Source organism: Myiozetetes cayanensis, unplaced genomic scaffold (genome assembly GCF_022539395.1).
Source record: "Myiozetetes cayanensis isolate MyiCay16 unplaced genomic scaffold, myiCay2020 scf7, whole genome shotgun sequence".
In the NCBI taxonomy this organism is placed as follows: Eukaryota; Metazoa; Chordata; class Aves; order Passeriformes; family Tyrannidae; genus Myiozetetes; species Myiozetetes cayanensis.
Window position 1 is genome coordinate 40,908,377 of NW_026087964.1, and position 23,557 is coordinate 40,931,933.

Below are 23,557 nucleotides of genomic sequence, written 5' to 3' on the forward strand. Positions count from 1 at the left end.
CAGCCTGCCTGCAGCACCATGCAGCTGCCCAAAGCCCTGTATCTGACATGAGGAGAAGCCCAAATGCCACAAAGCCAACATCTGCTCATGTTTTCCCTCCGGGTGCTTCATGCTATGGAGAGGTGGTTCATCAGTCACACAGTCTCAGGTCAAGGTACTGCAAACCCATTTTTAAGTGCATGGGGGTAACCCCAGTACCTTGTTCTCAGTCTCCAAGCTCTTAAGGTCCAGGAGCACATATGTGTGCACTCATCAGTACAATAAAAAACAAAAAACAACCAAAACTTACCAACTGACTTTTTTTTTTCACGTTTATAGTTAGGTTAAAGACTTTGAATCATTAAGTACAACCAATGCTAATAATATTCTTTTACAGTTATGCTAAAAACTGTTAGTGTAGGAATCTCAAGAGGCAATTTAATCACTACCATGATTCCCTGAAACACCAAGAAGAGGGATGTAACTGTTTTTCCTACAGCAAAAAAGGGTGAAAGGTTCAGCCTGAAAATACATTTGTGGTCCGGTAATTGCCACGTGTAAAGAGAATGAACTAGAGGACTACAGAGACAGACAGGGAGAGTAAACCAAACAGATGTAAACCCATGTTACCACTCAAGCTAAAAATACTGCTTAAAGGAATTATATTGTCTGTTGACATATTCTATTTGCTCTTAATTGAGCATATAAAGAAGCAGATCACTACTCAATGCAGACTTCTGAATTGGTGCCTCACTACTTGGATTACTTGGATTTGTCTGTGGCTGTACTGTTATGGATGATCAAAACCAATTAAATGTATTCATTAAGTAATCACTTCACCAAAAAAAAAAAAAAAAAAAAGAAAAACCTGAAAAGTCAAAAAAGTCATAGGAGAAAATGTTCTGAAATTTTTTATATATTTATATCCTAGTATGATGTACAATAGCAAGGAGAACAGCTGATATTTCTAAAAGGTCATTTTTTTGTGTAAGTAACCAGAAAAACATGAAGTAACATGAATAAAAAAACAGAAATCAAACAGAATCATAGTCCTAGGAACCAGAGGTAAGAGTTTGCTTGGACATACTCTAACTCAACCTACAAAAGGATACATCTAGGTTTTACGCCAACTCATCAGTCTTCAGCAGGAGAGTTGGACTCTCTTTCTTTGTTTTAACCAATTCTAAGCATTCAGTTCCATCCATTTGGGAAAAATTCAGAAGATTTTCTTTATTATATTTAGCATGATGAGTATGTGAAAACAAGATGCTTAATGCAACTTTCTCAAGGAAAAGAGTGCTAACTCACCTCTAACTCTACTGGGAAACCCACACATTCCAATCAAGAAAACAAGGGAAAAAAGCACAATGGACTAAACTTGAAACTTGATTTATTTTCTGTTTTAAATAGTTGAAAATTATGCATCCACCCTTCAAAAGCATTAAATGTGGATGAGAATGATTCTCAAACTGAAAAAAAGAACATGAGATTTCTGTCAATTCCAAAAGCAGTTATTCAGAACAAAAAACAAACTTGCTTTACTGCCAGTCTCTGTTGAGACCTCAGATGCTATACAAGGTATTTTAGGCTCTGAAAACTGTAGTATGCAAAATGGCATTCATCTAGTTTGAGTACTCCTGCTGAATCCAGAAACAGGCTCAATTGCTCCTGCAGTAAAGGATGATTTACAATCCTGCAATCTTTAACAATGGAAAGCTTAAGTGAAAAAAACCCTCACAAAATCTCCCTTATTTACTTTAATTCATCCAATAACCACAGCAAAGAGACCTGAGACTAACTCAGACAAATTTTTAGGCTCCCAGTGATTTAAGAAGGAACTTGGTCTCCTGAAAAACTCTGAAGAGATACAGATGCCCAAATGCCTCACGTGGCATTTAGCACAGCTGTACTCCAAAGCCCTAGGGATGTCCAGGCAGATGCTGAAAAATGCTCAATAACCTGCTTGAGGGCCAGGGGCAAAAGAGACTGCATAGTGTTTAAAGCATGCCAAGAAAACTTCTGTTGAGCAACTGCACTGTGGAGTAAGATCTTTCCCTTACTTTGCAGGTAAGATGGAGGTATAAGTAAAATGTAATTAATTTCAAGGAAAAAAAAATAGCAATACTTTTTATGATGCTCGTGGAACGATATGCTCAGGCTGGTCCCTTCCAGAGGCTAGGCTGAAATGCCACTGTGCTTCAAGTGGTGTTTGACCGAAGCACATTTTTCCACAAAAGCTCTTCAGTCTTGAAGCCGCCTGATGCTGCAGAGTGAGCTCCTTTTCTTCACAGCAGGCTAAAGCTGCATCTCGCATCTCACTTTGACACACGACAGCTGTTTCTGCAGCAAGACATTACAAAACACGTAGAGTTCCAGGCTTGTTCGCAGAGTCTCTGCATGACTAATCTCTGAGCAATCACAAGTTTTCCTCGAGAGAAGCTCCACACTGTACTGCAGATTACTGGGCTCTGCCTTGGCATCAAGTGCTCTGGCTGAAACGCATCCTGGGGCCCAGCTGTAAAAAGAAATGAGCACTGAGGGAAAGGCCAGAAGCGCGATATCCAGCAGCATCCTGCATTGCATTGCCTCCTCCCAGGCCCGCTGCAGAGAGCGCTCCAGCAAAGTTATTCTGTTTTGATAAAAATCAGGTGCAATTCAAGTTTTAGCCAAGAGATAAGATGGAAGCCACACGCCAAGGAATTCTGGAGCGTGGATCTCACAGATTTTTATCCCTGAAGTGAAAAGTAGTGATTTAAATTCAAAAGGCAGAAAGGAGTGGGAGGAGGAAATTGTGGGGGTGACACCCTGGTCACACTTGGTGGAGGTGAATGAAGATAAGAATCCTGATTCCCTAGAGTTGAGCAGGGTTCAAGCAAAAAGCGAATTTTACTAGGCTGAGCAGAGGGATTCCTAAAAAGGAAATGATTTTCCTCCCTTTCATCGAAAAAGATTGTTCCAGTGACAGTTACCATGGAAACCAATTTTGAGAATAACAAGAAAGCATCTATAGTACAGAGCTTATTTTAACAGACAGTGAACCATCAGCATCCCATTCCCCTAACTGGACTGATAACCTGACCAGTTGACCCATGGAACAAAAATAACACATTTTAAAGTGGCGTGGAATGGCAGTGCTAAATGGAACAGTCACAGCTTCCTATCACTGTGCTTTTATGACCTTCAAAGCTATGGACGTGGGACTCAAAAGCTTCTCCCAGGACACAGCTTTGGCCAGGCTGACTGGCACTGCATCTCTCAGCATGCAAAAGCCAGAGACAGGTGAGCGCCTCTGCTTGAGTTAGTTCATTCAGGCTGTCATTGTCTTTTGTGTCACTCAGTTTTACTATGAAGGAGGTGGTTTTTACCCCTGGCAGTCTGAATTCACAGCTGTCAAATGCAAGGGCCCATGTGACTGGCCAAAGTGAGGAGGGCAGCACTCCTGGTCATCATAGTGCCTTGGCACTCACGTTATTTTGCTTCTTCCTGTGGCTGCTGCACAGACAAGGGAAACAGAAATGCCTGCTACCCCAAGGTAGTAGTGGAGGTAGGAGGGACCCCTAGGGTGTCCCTCAACATATAATGTTAAAATCTTCAGAGTAGAAGTCATGAGGGTTTTTTTCTTCCACTCATCTTCGGTCTTTGCTCTGTTTTGCATTTACTTTCTATTTTTATTGCTTCTCCTTCGACTATGAAGGCTGAGGGATAGGAGGCTGGACACAGACTTCAAAAGAAAAATACACATACATGAGCTCTAAAACAAAGGGAACAACGTTCTACTAGCACTGCCACAAATATTTTTCACACAAGGCTATCAAGAGCTTTTCAGCTTTCCAGATACGAGGCTGTTCTCTGCACACCAGTAACGGAGGAGCAGTATCTCTGCTCACAGCCACCCACAGCACTGGAAGAAGAACCTCACAGCCCAAACTCCCAGGGCGTCTCTAACGGCTCAAAGCCAAGATAAGATGACACCTGTCAGGTGGAGCAAGGACAAGTGGCCAACCCTGGGCTTCTGCAGGATGTGAGCACAGAAGTGGATAAGAAAATATATTAACTTAATCAGATCTGGATGCTTTTTGAAGTACTCAGAAATCAAGCAAGCTGTAAGGACTTCACTGCAGAAATGTTTCTTTTTCAAGGAGACTGATTCTGCTCAGAAGGCTCTTTCTCTGCTAGCTTCTTGGCAAAACTTCTCTCATTTTAGTGAAAGCCAAGGCCCTCCATCGTTGCTGTCACTCATACAGGAGGTGACAGAACTGTGCAATTAGCATTGGTGTGGTGAACAGAACTAAAGCCCCTGAAATATGAATCTTGAAAAAAATCCCATATCAAGTAGATAGCTTAACATCAAACAGTTTCTTTCAGTAACACCAGAGTACACCTGCAAGCCTAGTCCTCTGAATTTTAACTGTAAATTATTGCTTACAATATTGCATACTAATTCATGATGCAAAATCATTTGCATCAGAGTACGAATGTTCACCACTCACTTGCAAAGATAAGTGTTTGCCAGGATAAATCTGTCAAAAACAAAGCTGTATGGAAGAGCAGAGAGGGAAACTGCTATCAAAGGTGGATCTAAGCATAGGTCTTGCTTGTGCTTTTTAAGCAGTGAACCCTCCTCCCTCTGGCCTTAATTCGGGATGGAGACTTGCTAAGCAATAATAGTGACAATAAAAAGGCAAAGCAAAAAAACCCTGTCACTATTGTTTTCTATCTGGTCTCTACCAAAAGCTGAATGATACAGCTGGTGGGTTGGTATAGGAAATATTTGACAATGCCCACTCTGTTGGCTCAAGACTAAAGAGGCTAAAGTCTAAAATGAACCAAAAATTTGAAATTAGATTCCCTTTTTTCCATTTCCCCAAGTTGCTATCAAGTTATCAGTCAAATTTGCCTATCAGTAAAGGCCCTTTGATAGAAAACTCTCTCCATTTTAGTTACCAGCATAAGCATTGAAGAAACAGTAGGAATGAAAATATGCAACCCAAAATGCAGATTTTAGAACATGCCTGCTTGAAAGAGTGAAGACATATGTCCTACTCAGACATGCATAGTTCCCCTAGGTTTGTACAATCTTCTAATGATTTAGACAGTTAATGACAAGGAAAGGCTCCTGCACTTTTTTTTGGTGGTGGTATTGTTAAAGAAGAAGACAGCTTCAAAGATGTGATTTCCAATTTTGAACGTAACATTTTAATTAGAAATGTTGATTTTTAAATATTTTAGCTATTTTCACTTTTACCACCTCCAATCTAAGGTCAGAACAGCAAACCAGCACTTTCAAAACAGCTTAACTTGAAAAGAGCATTAAAAGTTGATGGACTCCATCTTGAAGCTTCTTTGTTCAATGTATCTGTTTGAAAAAAAGTTACTCACTCATTGAATCTTTGATGGTGGTTACACCAAAAATGGAACTTATCATCCAGGCTTCTTGCCTTTCACCAGATGATAAAGAAACTGGTGTTTTGGAGCACTTAGTATAACTTTCTTGAGTTATACTTATGTATCCTTAAGTTATTTCTTACATATCCTTTTCAAACAGGTACAATATTAATGACCATAGAATAACAAACAGGTCCACTGCAGAGCCTTGATTTTCATTTTTTTAAATCACTGATCTCAGAAATAGACTCACTTTTAAAAACATAATGAAGAGCATATTGCCTAGAATATATTTCAGGAGAAAAGAAAGTCCATAGAGGAATGTAGTTGATTATGATGATTAATTGATGTCCCTGCAAAAATTCATCAAAAAGCATTTCTGCCAGCATAACACAGAAAAAAAAATCTGATTCAATAGGTACTTAATTTTTTTCTGAGAAACTGAAAACAAAGTATGAAAGTTTGACTTTTATCCTCCTTCAAAAATCCTCCAAATGCTAGGATCAGCAAGAGGCATTATATTTTGCATGGTCAGTAATGGTAATGTAAGAAAACATGATGTGATTGACTTTTTCCTCTCCTTTTTTTTTCTGAGTAGAAAGGGGAAGAGAGAAAACATTAATATTTTCCCACTGTAGACTGCAAAAATGAGAAAAAAAAAATTATGTTTTTGCACCTCAACATAATCTCACCTCCAGAATGCCACTGAAGCGCGGCCTTGGAGGAAGGTGACACGATCAAAGGTGTCCAGGGAAAGAGGTGGATCCCTGTATCCCCTTCAGTATGCAGGTGGTAACTCAGGCCCTCCTCACTTCAAACACAACTTCTTCCTCCACTGGCTTTCTCTAGAAGCCATAATTTTAAACAACTTTTCCTTTTGAGGTTCAGCTGCAGCACAGCTGAGGTTCATCATCTCACATGAAACAAGGTGCCCCTGGACTGCTTACAGGATTTAGTTTAGCACTGGTTGCCAACAGATCAGTAAGGTTTTTTGAAACAGAAGAATAGAGTGTATTTTAAAATGAAGTTTTGCATATGGAAAGGCTCATTGTTTCTCTGAATAACTTGGGTTTTCATCAGACAGTGGAAACAGAAAATCACCCAGCAGGTTTTGCTGGAAAACTGTTCTTTCTAAATACTTTAGCAATTATTTTTTTAAATAAGGAAAATTTTTCTGACTAGGTTAGTTAGTGATTGAATGACCAGATTACCCACAGCATAAAAACTGTTCCTTCATTTCTGGGGCATTATAAAGCTTCACCCTGAAAAGGTCAGTGGTGGTGTTCACAGATGTTTTTGCTCTCTGGTCTTTTGACGTGCAACCTTCTGCACATATGGTTTAAAGAGACAATTCTAACTTATAGATACTTGCCTTCCTGTATGCCTGGAAGGTGAGTGTGCTGACAGCAGCGTCAGCAAGAGGAGGAGTAAGACAGACAGCCATCTGTACAGACTGCAGTGCGTTGCTTGTTCAGCCCACCTAGTTTCTGTAAGCCGATCTGAAAGGGAAATGACAGTGGAGGGGTGGAAGAGAAAATGCAAAGGGGACAAGGAGAAAAAGAAGATGAAAGGCTATCCCTGCTGTGAAGGCAGGCCCCTTAAGCACAAGAATCCTTAGACACTGTGTCTAGATGGCAGCTAACTGTAAATGGAAGAACCCAGTCACATGTGTGACACTGAGGATTAGTTGAGGACTTTGCTTGTTGAAGCCCCCTGTTCCTTCCCACTGAAATGATGCACACACCATTCCATCTCAGCTCCAGCAATGCTGCCTCACATGTACTCCATCACCAGCAGGCACCAAATGCTTCCAGGTCTTTTACAGTCATCTTTGACATCTTTCCTTCCTCCTCCTGCCCCCAGCATGCTCTGCCCCTTCTCAGGTCCCTAAACTGGCAGGTGGGAAAAGGAAAGCCTGTATTTATCAGGCAGCCAGCCAAGCAGAACAGATAAATTGTGACCTCGTACCACAGCCCCACAAGAGAAAATTTAGCTGAAATCGTTGGGTAATTTAAGAACACTTGGAGGGAAAAGGAGATAAATGACAGAAACCATGACTTGACAGACCTCACCTCTACAAGAAACAAGGTGAAGATAAGCACCAGTCAGATCACCTGACTAGTGGCTATATGCCTGGGTGACAGGAGGACCCCATAAGACTCTTGCACCAACGTTCTTAATCACCATCACAAGCCGGGTTTCTTTTCCCCTTATTCTCCCAATAAGTTTCAGTTCCACCTTTGCCACGTGATCACAGCATCACTGTGACATTTGCATCAGAGCCTGGATTCTCCCTTTTAAAACACCCCCAACAGTAATGACATTTCAGATGATGCATTAATGAAAGGTTTAGCGCCCAATTTATGACAAAAGGTAAACCTTTGTGACTGTTAACATTTAACACTCTGCAAGCACCACAAAGGGAGTCCTAGAGGTCATGCTTGGTGTTGTACAGAGCATGAAGATGGCTAGTTAAAAGAAAAGCCAAGGAAGAATGGGCTGTTTCAAGGCAGACATAGTTAGTAAAATTCCTTTAAACTAGTAATGTTTCCTAGCAGATCAGGTAGAAACAAATATTTTTCTCCTGTGTCTAGGTTGCTTCACAGTGGCTAATCAGCATCAGTCCCAAAGAGCAGGCAACACCTCAGCCTGGTACTGTAGAGATAAACTTCTCAAGAGATTATTTTGAAAAGCTGGACCTGATACTGTTCCTGTCAGAGCTGCAGACTCTGCTAAAAACAACTGCCTTTGATTTTCCCACATTGCACCAGTAGCTGCTTTAATTATAAAACTGAATTGCAGTAAAGGCCTGACCTCCTGACTTAGCTCTAACAGTTGAAAATATTTACCTTACATGGGCAAAAACCCCTATAGGGCAGAGGAAAAAAAAAGAAAAAAGAGGAAGACATATACATAAAATAGCTGTGACATAACCACAAGAATAACAGTAGAAGCGAGCATTTAAACTCAGTCATGTTCATGTTAGATTCTTTAGAAATATTCCAGATTCTATCTCAGGAAAACTCTGAAGAAACAAACTGGGACACAAGATCAGGTTGAGTGTTTTCATTTTTGCTACACGCTAACAGCCAAAAACATATCAGGAGAAGGAAAATCATTTTAACTGTTACTGACTTTTAACTCAGCAGAAAACAAAAGTCTCAGCTTCTCTTAAAAATTAAAGTGAACACACATCTCAAACCACATAATGGTTTCATACTGAGAGATTTAGTAGTTCATATCTTTTCAAGAAGAAAAGCTTCCAAAAGTGGGCAGATGCAGCAGTCTGAAAGTGTCTTGGAATATTCAAGACATACAAATTGTCTCTTTTTGTCTCAGAAAGGATCTGGCTTTGCTTTTCATGTTGAAATTCACCTACACTGAAAATGCAGAATTATGAGGAAGGTAGTACAAAATAAATCTATTCCACTAGAGGAACAAGCATCAGTTTCTGACAGTGCATCACCTCTTCCCTTCCTCTCTATAGCTGAGAAATTTATGTTCTGGCTGTTCCAAAATTGTGTCCTTAGAGGAGACATATTCTCTGCCGGGCTTGCTAACCAATACCAGCAGGAGGAGACAGGAACAGAAAACAGAGTGCAACTGCATGTCTATATTCTATTGTGTACTTGTAAAACAAACCCAAAACTCTAGAGAAGATTACATTGTTAGAAATGCCTTGCACTTTAACTACTTCAGTTTTGTGTCCAAAGCAAAGAGGCTGTGTTTGGCATTTTAAAGGTAGTGCTCATGCTGGCTGACTGTACTATCTCTAAGCAAATCTATCTCAAGTACAGTTATTTAAATGATATTTATTATATTTAATGGTTTTATTACAGTCTCATGCTGGCTGACTGTAGTATCTCTAAGCAAATCTATTTCAAGTACAGTTATTTAGATTATATTTAATGGTTTTATTATAGCCCACAATGCTTTTACCATACAAACAGGAAGCCACAATATTGCAGCTAAACTTACATAGCTGGTCATCTTCATTTCCTTCTTGAATTTGGAAAGTAGCCAAAGCAGTAAAATCAGTAAGAAACCCTCATCCCTACAGGTACCAGAGGAAGTCTTGATGTACTAGCCACTACAGGCCACAAATTACATGAGGCTCCTTGACAAGTAGAAGGTCGGCCACATGAAAGTGATTCTAAGAAGGAAAAAACATCAATAAGTTAATGTGCTCAGTGTTCCTTCATACAAACAAGCCTGTTGAGTCATCGTGGTCTCTAGTGTATGGCAGTTACGTGATCTCAAACGCAGATGTGTCAAAGAGCTTCTGACACCTGTTAGGTGGTACAGGATAGTCACAGAAAAACCCAGACGTTTAGCCAGATAAAAAAAAAAAAATCACCGGAGATATACTACAGAAAACAAAACAAAACAAAACAAAAACCATAAAACCTCGCTCTTTACTGTTTCACAGCACAAAATTGAAGAGCAAGAACAACCACCCAAACTGCACGTGCACGTAGCTTTGCTGCACAGCACACCCTCCACAGGGCAGAAGCCTGGCCTGGTAAGGAGCACTGCCCCCAGCTCAGCACCTCTGCAGTACGCCTTAGCCAGTCGGCAGGTGTATTCAGTGCCTAACACACTGTATGTTAAACACGGGGCTTATTAGGAGTAAAATCTTCCCAAACACACGAAAGGAAACATCTCCATCGCAATTTTAAGCACGGTGGCATTTTACTATGTGCCAGGCATCACATACATTTTCCTCAGGCAACAGATAACTTGCTGCGCTATCTCTGTGAGAGGAAAATCCTCCACTTGCTATCTTCCCAATAACTTTGCTGTCTTCATAGACATGAGATGACAATAGCCAGGGGCATAGCTGAAATCCTTGGATTTTAACATGCGCTGAGCTGATAGGAAACTTTTTAATTGGAAAGGTCACAGGAGACAGATTTCTGGGCATATCTCCAGCTAAATGTCACCTCTTCAGCAATGCTCTCATCAGAGCTTACATAAAAGGCAGGCAGACACTTTTCAGCGATACACACGTCTACCTTGCAGCAGGCCAGCCTGCCTCCTAAGGGTAAACCTTAAATCCTCCAGGCACTACAGCAGAAATGCTGTCTTACAATCCACAGCTGCAGAAGGCAAAGAACAGTCTGCAGTCTCCACCTGTCTTTCTATAGCCACGTACTGACCAGAACTAGAAACCAGAAGTTGATAACACAGTGAGGTGCTTGTGAAATTTCACCAAACGAAAATGAGAAGCTCTGAAATCTGTTATTATTTTGGTTGGCTGCTTTCTTAGCCCAAAATTGAAAAATGCGCATAAAGCCAAAGGTGCTTGATTTTGAACAGCAAATTGAATTCAGTCTCTCACATCCCAGATAAGCATCCTAAATCTTGGTGCACTGTTGTGAATGGATGGGTACTCTTCGATCGCCCTTCTGTGCAGTTATACTCTTGACCAGAGAAGCCTTCTCAGTGTCAAATCCAATATATTTGCTGGAACAGATTCAGCTCTGATGAGGTCCAACAACCACAATTTTGTCACTAAACATACAAGCAGTTCTAGCAACACAATAAAAAATCTGAAATCAGACCTCAGCCTTTCTGCTCATACCTTTACTGCCTCACTGTTTTCCATTAACAGATTACGCCTCTTGTATTTCACTGGTGAAATAAGGAAAAAATTAATTCAATTCCATATTGTCTCCTGCTGTTCCTTCTCCAAAGTCTTCCACATATTTAAACATAAATCCCTGGAAGTTCTAGCTTAAGCAAAGGAAGAGTTGAATCAGGATTCTATAATAATAATTCCCTATAACCCCTGTCCATTCTAAGTCTGTCTCACAGAAGAAATCAAGACATTTACTATCTACAGTGTACAAGAAAAAAAAATGCAACAAATATTTTTTGAATTTTATTAACTTTAACAAAAACAGCAAATTGAAGGATGGTCAGTTTTTGGAGAGGGCTTAGATACACATTTAAATGTGAACTGCAAATATATAACCAATTATGTACAACTGTGTCGGTCATCAACAGAACACTAATCAATGTAATCCAAATCTTCCGGGATTCCAAAACCTTTATCAATTCTGCTCTCTTCAAATCCAAATTTGCGTTTGGCCCAGGACTTTATTGAAAAGATGTTATCTGTGAACAGAATGAAAAACATTCAGCTTTGAATATTTAGGAAAGCATGAATTATAGTCTTGGCTCCAACAAAATCCTTCCATTTAAAATATCTCCTGTGTGTCTGAAAAAGGTACATAGTGGGGAACATCATTACTAAGTAGATTTAGAACAGAAAACAGAAGGCTTTTGTTAATAACATAATTTTACTCATTCTAAGTGAAATATTTCCTCTTTTTTGGATGTTTGCTTTATCTTTTCTTGCTCCTCTCTTATAAGGAGACTGAAAGATACAATTACAGTGCAAACCTGCTATAGTGATGAGGTAAGTGTGAATATGCATAGTGAGTATTTTATAGGCCCTTCTTCAGTTAGACACCTACTGACTGTCTACAACTGCAAAAATTAAATTTAAATCAGCTATAAAGTCCTTTCCAGTCCCGTGTGTTTGTTCAGACACTGTAGACTTTCTGAAAGTTAAATAAAAGACATTCAGGAAGCTTTATTTTGATCAGCACTTCTCTTCTAGGATCACATTATTATTGTAAACATATACATTTTCTTCAGTTTAACATAATTTTTCACTGCAGTATTGACTGAAACTCATGACATCATTTCTAAAACCCTATTACATCATTTCTAACACCCACAAACTGCAGCATTCCTTAAGAGAGGAACTGTTCCTCTGTCTGCACACCTTAGAAATATTTCCTTTTCTTTAACCATTGCACCTTTGGTTTTAGAACTGTCTTTCCAAAAGAAAACTATGCTACAGCATATAACCTAGCTGTCTTAATTAAATAGCAAAGTACTTTCTACAGGCTGAGGCATAGCTCCTTTACCTCACTCAAGGCCTTGAGAACAACAGCCTGTCGTCAACAGCAGAAAGCCCTGACAACAGGATTCCCAGAAGTTATTTTCAAATCCATAATTTTATTTGCCCATATGCAGTAAACAACCCAGTGCACATGAAGATATAATAATAGTCAAAAGACTAAGAAAATTATATCCTGCTGCACTTGTCATAACCAATGATAGCGAGCAGTCCACAGTAGATCAATTCTAAGCAAAAAAATTACAAACAATATTCTAAATAATTTTTAAAAAATAAGGACATACAAATGGCTTGCTCTGCAAAATGGAAATTTGATATAGCAAAGCTAAGCAACAACAGAAAACTGAGTTAAACTTCCATATGAATGTTATCACAGTAATCTTCCTCAAAAATGTGCACCATTTCTATTGCATGTCAAAGCTGATGAATTAGTTCGAGAAATATCTAGTTTATATTAGCACCTATCACATGGTAGCAGTAATAAAGTTCCACAAAGCCTTCTTCAGAAACAGATAAACATTCAGAATAGAATTAAACTTTCTGAATACCTGGACACCACCACTGCCAGTCTCTATTGTATTTCCAGATCGTTAAGAGATTTTAACTCAACCAAGGAAATGAGTTGCAGGTTTTAACACAGTGTGCAAGACAGCACCAGAAGGACAAATCTATTATGTCATATGAAGTACATTCAGTAACTAAACTCAGAAGATGTAGTTTTTATTTTGAATCATAATAGTTTATAAGCAAAATAAATTTCTGCATATTTTTAAGTGAGGACTATCCAACAAAGTCCTAATCAAATTTAAAATTCTTAACAATGAGTAGGTCTTTTACTGAAATTGCTCTAGTGTGAAGTTAATGTCACTGCAATACACACCAGTCCATCTATTGGCTGCCTCCTTGGCCACTTTGTTTGTTTGGCCTGAAACAGAGAAAAACATCAACAACGATAAAAGCACACATCACAGTAAAATCATCCCATAGTTTCAAGACACAGAGATTAAATTTGCAGTGATGTCATTTTTAGGGAACCACACAATATAGGGAAGTTATTCCACTGCTTTCAAACACTTCTTTTGTTTTACACTTTCAAGGCTTCAGCAAGCACAAAGACAGGTTAAAGAAAAACAGGATCAAGGAATATAAGAGATACCATATGAACAACTGTGAGTTTTAAAAGTGTATTTTAAAATAAAATAATCCTACTTTGGCTTGCCTGAGGGCTTAATTGTCTGCAGTAAGATTGGAACTAGATACATGGCCTGAAGATACTAGAGGCAATGGAGATGGAAAATATTTCATAATCCTCTCTATACATAAGTAATCCATCGCATGGTTATGCATGACTCCATATACATAAGGAAAATGACAAGGCACCAGTCTTTCACATTAATCCAAAAGTTGATAATAGAGCTCTGGAAGGTCTCCCAGGCTTTATGAACCCCCTCAACAAAGACAAAATAATGTTTCTGGTTATTAAATTTGTCTTACCTCCCTTACCACCACTCCAGAACTAAATACATAATAGTAATTTACTATTACTACAAATAGCTTTTTTATAGCTTCCATGAAGCAAAACTATCAAGAAAAATTCCTCCTAGATCACCTTCCTCCCATTAAAATAAGTACTGAATCAAATCAAGCAGGTTGGTTTGCAACGTGGGAATTTATCAGAATCATTATGGTTCTCACACCTACACATAATTTAGTTATTCCCAGTTAGTCTTGTTAGTACTTGCACGATAATACTCATTTGAATGGTCAGCATGAAATTTGTCTCCAGGGGGTGCTTAGAAGTGAATATATGATCAGGTATCTATTGTTATATAAATTATACTTCAAGCAAAATTAAATTATTCAAAAATCACCTGCTAGCACACAGGAGGGTAAGCGTTCATTATTCTAACCTTAATACTTCAGTAACTCACATGAAAAATGTTTAGATTGGAGTAATACGACATTTCAAAACCAGTGTAATTTCTAAAATGGTCTACAATTAGAAAATTTGGGCACAGCATGAAGAAAAGAAAAAAAGATGGGCAAAAAACAGAGTGGGTGAGAAGATGGCATTTCTGCTTGCCTGCAAGCATCAGGAATTCAAGTTGTTCCTAGCTTGAGAGAGATATTCCTTTTTTCCTTTGCTGACTGCTAATTGCCACCTCCACCTGTTCAGTTCCATGACTGGCAGTACTGACAATATATTTGCAGCTAATGGCATTTAGAACAGTACTTAAACTAACCCTACTTAAAGCAAGTCTGCAGAGTAAGAGCTTTCACTGGTCAAGATTTAAAATATGTTAGTTGTGATACTTCCCTCAGCATTTTAGTGAAATTCTACAGTAAAAGTTGACAGCTGTGTTTGACTCCAAGTAATGAAGTTTGAAATGAAGAGGGCAGAGCCTTTAGCTATCTCAAGGCAAGATGTAATCCTTTGGGATCAGGCTTAACCTTGCCTACAATTCCACTGCATGATCTTGTGTGCTTGCTGTAACCAACACCATGCCTGAAAGAGAAACGAGACAGGCTTTGGTCCTGCATCACCTGAAGACACAGCCACATCTGCATCACCGCCTGCATCTTCCAGAGGCCTCCAACTCCATCACAAGAACTGACAGAAATGAAGGAAGCTGCACCTTGACTACTTTCTGGGAGCCTTTTATAGTTGCTTGTTGGGACTTTCACTGGTTCTATCATCTGTATGTGTACAGGCATGGAGGATGAGGGAAAGGAGAAGTAGTAAAGCAGACACCCCCCAGACACACCTACTTCATAGATGGGTGTAACTAACTCAAAGTCACGCTACCTTTGATTGCCTATTCTCCAGCTCCAGAGGATCACACAAGCATTGGACTTCTGGTTTTTAGACTGCACTGAAAAAAGAAAGTTCAAGATCTAAAGACAGCAATAGCATGGGAACTTAAAAATGTATACTCTAAAGAAGAATCAGGACACCAACTGTGTGAACTGTAAAAAGGAGAAACGCAGACACAGCATTAAGGGAAACTGGTTACTTGCCAAAACCACCGCTACCACTGGGTCCCAAATTTGGCTGGAGTCCTACTGATCCTCCTGCTGACCAGAGCTGCTCTAACTGAACTTGATTTTTGGCAGCTACTAAATAGTGCTCCTGTACTGAAGCTGCACAAAACAATGGAAGGCCAAATGTGCAGCAGAGGTAAGCAATACAGGAAGCAACGTTTTCCAGATGCTTCCAGATGTTCTCCTTACCATTACGCTCTAGTTATACTCTATCTAAACATCTGCACATAGGCTGACAATATATATAATTGCTGTTTGGAAACAACAAAATAATCCATTTGTTCTGAACGTTACATATTTATTTCACCTACTTGTATGACAACGCATCAATAGACTTTCCCACTCCCAAGTCTGCAGGATACAAGTCATTTATTTGGCTGAGGCACTGTATCTGTATCTTCCATTGAAGAATTTCAGACACACTGGGCATTTTCTAAGAAAGAAAACGGAAGCTTGCATTTTCTCTCCAAAACTGAACAAAAGCAACCGCTGTGTGTACAGCAATGCAAGGCCCAGGAGCAGCGTGATTTGCAGTGCTAGTCTGTTATGTTAGCAAAACACATCTGGAAATATGCCCTAAACAGTGAAAGGTTAAGGGTCAGAGAGTTAATTCTGACCAATCCTCACGGAAGTCTCTTCTTCCCTCAACCCCAGGTATTTCTGGAGAACTGCAGGGAACTCAAAGAGCCCAGATTCTGGGAGCTGAACCATTATCCTAAGCAACTGTGATTGTCCTTGTCACAGGCAGAATCCCTTGTATTCCCACAGAAGAAAGCAATGGTAGGGAAAGGAAGGTGGTCCAGGGGCAGGGTATTTTGGAGCAGGCCAGGAGACAGAGCTGACAAAGGGGCAGATGGACAGCTGTTGGAGGTGCACTAAGGAGCCTTCTAAAATACATGAACTGCGCCTGGTCAGGAGTGAAGGCCAGCAGCACAAAGCATTAACACAGCAATGTTTCTGAACAAATCTGAACTGGCAATATATACTGACTCAAATCTTAGCACGGTAAGGCCACAACGTTTCTGATCTGGCTCAGGAAGCCCCACAGTCATTCTCAGCATACTGCAGAACTACAGCTTCTCTTCTCCCTTTCTTCTTTCCTTATTCTCCCAGATTCTCTCCCTTTTTTTCATGGAACGGGAAGGCGGTAGGAATTAAAAGTCCTATTTGCAGTCCAAAAATAAATGGCCAAAAAACTGTAGAAGTCTCAAGTATTTCCAAAGGAGGGGAAAACCACTACATGCCTCCTTGACACAATATATATACTAAGTTAGCTATGAGACTTTGAATACTTTCACGGGTTAAAAACAATTGTAATAGCAACAACCACGACCATCTCCTTACAAACACTTTCAAATCCACTTACAGGTTCTTCCTAAAAGGCTTTTTAAGTCCAGCACGTATCATTACAGAAATATTAAGGACTCAGTCACAGAATAGAATTCAGCTCTAAAGGCAACATAAAGCTCCAACAGCTATAGTAAAAAAAAAAAAAAAAAAAATTTTCAACAGCCAGAACCAGCTCACAACCACATATAATCTTAGAAACACACAAAAAACTGTAGCGTTCTTTGATCTCCTAGATCCTACTCTGGCATTTTCAGGATAGCTTTAAGCATTATTGTAGGTAATGTTTTTCTATATTAAAAAAACCTTCAAGGTCCAGGAACCCCTATTTCCGTAGAATAACAAAATCTAATTGTATTTATAAAGGTAGCACACTTTAGTGCCAGTTTGGACCTACCACAACTAATGCCACAAGAAAATTGTATGTATTTTCTCGGTTAAAAGGCACACAACTGCAGAGGGAAGCAGCACTTTATCAAGGAGAGAGTCACCCCTCAGCCTGTGGGACTGTTAGCAGACACATACAAAATACAGCTGCAGCCTTCAGCATGTGGGTGAGGGAGTAATTTAACACTGTGAATCACAATTCTTCTGCATGAAATGCAGAGAACAGCTGCAACTGTTCTCAGGGACCAGTGAGGATTATTAGCCCAGAGGTTCTCAATCTCTCTCATGAAACTGGTCAGGGTAAATTAATTGCATTAGGTGCATTTGAATTCCTGCAATAATTCTGCATTCACTTAGACTGATTTCAAAGATGAAAAACGTCAACTAACACAAGAAGCGTACGCGAACTTGAATGTCCGATGATTCTGATTGTCCGCTGCCTTCTGCAGAGAGTTACGTATTCTCCTGCACACAGGCTGCCCTCACTTTTCCAGAAACATTACCTTGCTATCATCACACTGCGACAGATTTGTGTTTCCCCACCTCTCCTGGAGCAGTATCACTATAATATCATAGTGTGACCCATAGTTTTCAAAATTTTTCCCACAACTGAAAATATCTCATGCGAATAAAGGGCCCATCTCTAAAGCCCAGGATAGAAGGTGAACATAGAAATTATACACCTGTCATCCACGGAAAGTCCAAAAATAAATGCCTAGTAAGTCCTCCTGACATGCCCATTCACAACTGACTGGTCAGAGACCGATCAAGAGACTGCAGCTTGCCACTGGAGACTATTTATGGCAATTATTTGATGAAGCGTCTTCTTAAAAGTCCACATTTGAGTATCCTCAAGAATAAGTAGTCTGTGACACTGTCAACAGGGTGAATTGCAATGCGGCAAGAAGAGCTTTAGAAGAATGTTTTGTAATCATATATTAGGCAGAGACACCTCCACAATACTGGAAATCTTTACCTTCCCCCATGCTTCCCAAAAAGGTGTTTCCTGTTATAAGAAGAATAAAGAGCTGCTGTGCAGAAAAGTGATAGCACATCAGAATTCTGTCAACTCCTTTGAATCCAAAATAACACATCATTCTTCCCCCACACTCCAGTATCCCACACAACACTTTTCCCCCTAATATTAATCAACAAGTCACAATGCTTCAGGATTCATGACTACATTCAAGTCAACGCACAAATATGATCTCTCATTCAAATGACATCACAAATTCAATGGAACTATTTATACTGACTTCTTTTAGACTCCTCTGAATAAAGTTTCAGAACTACAAGAAAAAAGCACTGGTGATTTTGAACGCTACCTACTGATCTACAACTATTTTGAAAAGCATAGAACACAATATAAGCTATTTGTGATAGAAAACTACTCAAGAAATTTTGATATACAAATGAATTAAATTAGCACTTCTGCTGCAACATCTGCGTGTGTGTGTCTAAACATATAGATACACACATATATGTTTACTTGAAAATAAACCTGAGCGAACACACACCATAGTGCCAGTCTGTAGTGCTTGTTTGTATGGTGAGACACAGCAGTGCACAGTAAAGCTACTAAAGAGCTGGGAACACTTTTTAAAGGGTCTGCGATCTTTGTCAGTGTGTTTGAAAAAAGTGTCAAGTCTCATCAGCAAAAACTCCTTCTGTCCCATATGAAAAGGTCACACTGTCAAATTTCATCAGGATGTACACAGGGTCTCCTTCAAAAATGTCGAACAGAATTTGTCAGAATTGCTACCAAAAAATTCCTCTATGCAAAAGACATGCTCTTCCACTTAAGTTTACTATATTCATGTACCTACCCTTTCAGAAGACCACTTCCCTTTCAAATATTGTACCTGAAAACCCACACTGAAATCTTAGTGGCGTAACTAAAATATACCTATTCTTATCCAAAGAGCAGAGGGAAGCAGTACGCTTACAAAACAGAAACAAGCATACCAACTTGATTCAGGGTTGATGCTGGGCTCCCTACCACCACTTGTTTTTTTTTCAGTGGACAACTCCTCCCTCCCCACTTCATTCACTAATAAACTCCATATGTTCAACACAGCTAAAGGAACTTCACAGAATCATAGAATATGCCAAGTCGGAAGAGACCCACAAGGATCATTAAGTCCAATCCTTAGCCCTGCACAGGACCATCCCCAAGAATCACAGCATGTGCCTGAGAGTATCAGCCAAATGCTTCTTGAACTCTGTCAGGCTTGGTGCTGTGACCACTTCCCTGGGGAGCCTGTTCCAGTGCCCAACCACCCTCTGGGTGAAGAATCTTTTTCTAATATCCAGCTTGAACTTCCCTGACACAACTTCAGGCCATTCTCTCGGGTCCTGTCACTGGTCACCACAGAGATCAGTGCCTGCCCCTCTTCTTCCCCTCACAAGTAAGTTGTAGACTGCAATGAGGTCTCCCCTCAGACTCCTCTTCTCCAGGCTGAACAGACCAAGTGACCTCAGCTGCTCCTCATACGGCTTCTCCTCAAGGCCCTTCACCATCTTTCTTGCTCTCCTTTGGACACTCTACAATAGCTCTTATAGTATCTGTCTTATGTCATGGTGCCCAAAACTGCACACAGTATTCAAGGTGAGGCTGCACCAGTGCAGAGCAAAGTGGGACAATCCCCTCCCTCAACTACCTGGCGATGCTTTGCCTGATGCCCCCCAGGACATGGTTGGCCCTCCTGGCTGCCAGAGCACAATGACTCATGTTCAACTTGCCATCAACTTGCAAATTTCTGTGCTGCTGAACTGTATTTTACAAGGAGGCCCATCCAGAGTACCATGGTTTTTGTCCAGTTCTGAACTGCAATCTGGTGCATGCCTCACATGTCACAGAAGTTGCAGAGAAGAGTCTGGAAGGGATCACAGGAGATCCTCCAGTCTCTGTACCCAAAACTCAATGCATTTTCAACCTTATCTATGCAGTTTCTGAGGTATTTGTAGCCAGTTTTTAAGGCTGCCAGTATTAGAGCTTTTACAACCTTCCCAGACAGTGTGTTTGATTCTGTGCATTAATTCTGTGTTTGATTATTGCTACCTCTAGTTTTTCACTTAATTTTTTCTCCCTCTGCAATTTAAGGCTATTACTTATTGCCAATTTCTCCATGAACCTGAGTAACAAGCTATTCCTTTCCTTTTTCTGAAGGAGATACAGATATGCAAAATTCACTAGGAGCAACCTTCTTCTAAGCCCTATTTTTGTAAATGGTTTTTTCCTCTTAGAATGTGATTGCTCAATGTCTGTTTTTTTTTGCTCCACTCTGAACACTTAGTTATAAAAATATATGAATGCTCTGAAATAAATTAGGTAGGATATCCAGGTTGGATATCCAACACTGACAGTGTTACTGCTGAAGCCACACTAATGCCAGCTTGAGCAGGAAGATTATTTCATACATCTCTGTTGGTTATACTTCTGCATCTTAATATGGTGACTTTGCTTTACACAACAAAAATTCTTATTCAACCTGTAAACTATTATAATCCTGATATTTTTTTTCACCCCCACCTTAGGCAACTGTTCCAGATCATTTGTGTAACAGAATATCCTTGAATGCATGTACATCCTTGCACTCACCATTAGTGAATTTTATTCAGTGTTTTTTAGACTATCTTTGCAATTTGCCGTGTTCATTTTGAAAGCCCACTCTGTCCTTTGTCTGCGCAGTCCCTCCTAGTTTCATCTGCAAATATAACAAAAGCATGTCTTCTCTTGTATTATCCAGCTCATTAATATAAATACTGAGCAGATGCAAGACATGACAGACCATATTATAGACCTTCATCAATTCTACCTCCCTTTCTGATAGTGAATTGCTAACAAATCATAAAGTAGTTTGAGATTCACAGTACTACTGTTTCATCAGGATTGTATTTCCCTAGTTTCCTTACCGCAGTTTCATGCAAAACTGAGTCAAAACACCAAACTTCTTCCCAACCTACAAAGGTCACTTATAGTGGTAGAGAAAAAAACCTCTGCGTTCTTCTTGATGTTCCCAAATTGGCTCTCCGTTCTGGATTTTCTCCTGATACCCTGCTCTTTTCAGTGAAACTAGCTCTTAGATATTAAAGTGAGAGGGAAGAAAAGCCATTAGAAATACTCTCAAATACACCATCAGTGACAGGATTAGTCTTGTACTCATACAACCTGCCCTGCAAAAACTCTGTAAACAGCACTGAAAAAGGGATCTATATTAGGAATATACCGTGATAATATACAGTCTTAATCTAGATAAACCCATAATGAAAGCATAACATACAAGAAAACATAAAATATGGAAGATATCTAAAGAGATGAGGCTGCCAATACATTTTTTTAAAGGCGGCCAGGGAAGACCTCACGTAACACTGAAGACAATGAACTAATCCACAATAGCTTTCCTGACCTCATGCTGCATGTGGATGTCATGAAAAGATAGAAACCAGTATGTTCCTTTGAATGTCACTACCATAACTTTATCAAAACAGTCCAAATGAATGCTACCATACACAACTAACCTCACAGGTCTAACACTGGGAGACAGAAGCAAAACACTCACCCCACAAAAGCCTTTTTCATATATATATGTTTCATATATAAATGATCTATTGATTAGTTCCATTTGATGCTTTCCTCAGGGCTTTAAAACGTGGCCAAAATGGATTGCTACTGATTCATTTCTAAATCAAGGAGTATCATAAATGTAGTCGTAAGTAGCCATTTTCCACAGCACAAATTTAATCAAGTGTCAACCATTCCTAAGCAGCACAACAGCTTTTGCCATAAGGATTTACTGGCTCAGACAATAAAACTATTCCCACATATTTCACCCATAACCCTCTCACTCTACATATTTTTTCTGTCATCTCAATATAAACAAATAAGAAACAAAATAAACAGGAAGAACAAAAACAAGCCTTGTGAGTATATTCATTTGATTTCATGAAAGGATAACTTGCCAGAGTAGCAAATTTACTCAAGTATGGTGTTACATATGTTACCTACAGATTTGATCTTCCAAGTGGCTCTTTTCTGAGCATCCAAGTAAAGCCCCACTGACAAAACACAAGCTATTTTAAAATTAGACTTTCTGTGGGTTTGTTTTTTTTTTTGCTTAACCAGCTAAAATGCAGCTTCATTTTAAAGCAAGTTGATTTAAGATGACACACTCTAAGAAAAACAGTCTTCCTAGAATGTGCTTGAGGTATGAAAACACAAGTATGCCTCTGTCTCAACATTTAGGGCAGTTTTTTCTTGTGGAATAACCTCTTATCTGGAGTCCAAACACAGAGATATTCTCTGAAATGCAGAGAATAAGGGTCTTTTGCTGAAAGCCAAATGCCCCTTCTGAACTTAAGCTTCCCAGCTGCAGTTAGAAGTCCCACATTTCACTTTAAGCTTTGTGCCTTAGGTATACATGTACAGGTACATCTTAAGCTGCCCAGTTTTTCCTGGTCACCCTTCACTCATCATTCTTCATGGCTGTTTTATTCTCTGTTCTTTACAAGGGCCAAAAGCTGCTCACCCATTTACCTACTCCTGTTCCTCCCTCATTCAGTTTTTCCCGGATCCGTTTTCTAACAGCTCAACTCATTGCAGAGCTCACAAAGATGTCCTTTGAAAACTTGTCACCCAAGGTGCTCCTAGTTGGTCAGAGGATCCCTGGTTGCTCTTCAGGGCAACTACCACAAAACAGACAATTCTGTGAGGTGCAAGACAAATTATACATGTAAGAAAGCCTTCTGAAGGCAGCAAAAGACTCCATCAGACAGACCTGTTGGTTGGAAAGAGAAATTTCAAAGACCTCAGGAGATTCCATCATGAAAGAAGGGTATCTATACCATCTGTTTCTACTCTGAGCTGACAACTTGCTTTTATCACTGATGAACTGCAGCACAGGAATGATGGGCCAAGGTGAGAACTCTTTAACCTACTTTTTGTCAGGGAAGGTCCTTAAACCACCACATTATGGCCTCTGGTAATCACAGCCAGTATACGCTTTGCAAGTGTTTGCTCTCTCGAAGGACCAGCATTTTCAATAACTGAAATGCAAACAAGTTTCCCTTGACTTTCAAGATAAAAAAAAAATTGGAAGGGCTGAAGATAAAAGAGCACATATACTGCTTCACCTTGCAATTCCATCTCGCCTGCTCCAAAGGAGCTTGGAGTATCACTGATCCAAGTATACATTTGTAATTCCACTCATCAATTTTACTTAACAGTTAAAATGTTACTATATAACTATGTTTACATGGAAGTACATTTGTTATTCCTAATTCTTCCTAGAAATTAAGTTATGCTTAATTTTGGTAAAGCATTTTGATTTATCTTTTAATGTACCTTTTGAAAATGTAATTTAATTTGCCAACCTTCCAACTGAATGACAAACCATTCTATAAACAGGATATGGAGCATGGAAAACAAAATCAAAAATCTTAGTTTGATGCAATTAGTTGAGTAAATGTGTTCTTTCATTATTG

General features: G+C 39.5%; 1 protein-coding gene across 4 annotated transcripts in view; it reads right to left on the reverse strand.

Annotated features, from left to right (window-relative positions):
• Positions 1 to 2,186: 2,186 nt before the first annotated feature.
• Positions 2,187 to 23,557, reverse strand: part of MND1 (meiotic nuclear divisions 1) — a 50,142-nt gene continuing 28,771 nt past the window's right edge. For 2 of the 4 annotated variants that reach the window (XR_007631800.1, XR_007631801.1), the window contains 4 exons: positions 13,179 to 13,223; positions 11,416 to 11,484; positions 9,343 to 9,517; positions 2,187 to 2,494 (listed from right to left, as the gene is read on the reverse strand). Coding sequence is in view for 2 of the 4 variants with exons in the window: in XM_050338230.1 (XP_050194187.1) it covers positions 9,399 to 9,517; positions 11,416 to 11,484; positions 13,179 to 13,223 (233 nt within the window). In the remaining 2 variants the exon portion in view is untranslated. Of the gene's footprint in view, positions 2,495 to 9,323; positions 9,518 to 11,213; positions 11,485 to 13,178; positions 13,224 to 23,557 lie in introns of those variants that run through there. The other 2 variants (XM_050338230.1, XM_050338231.1) reach the window with 2 other exon arrangements.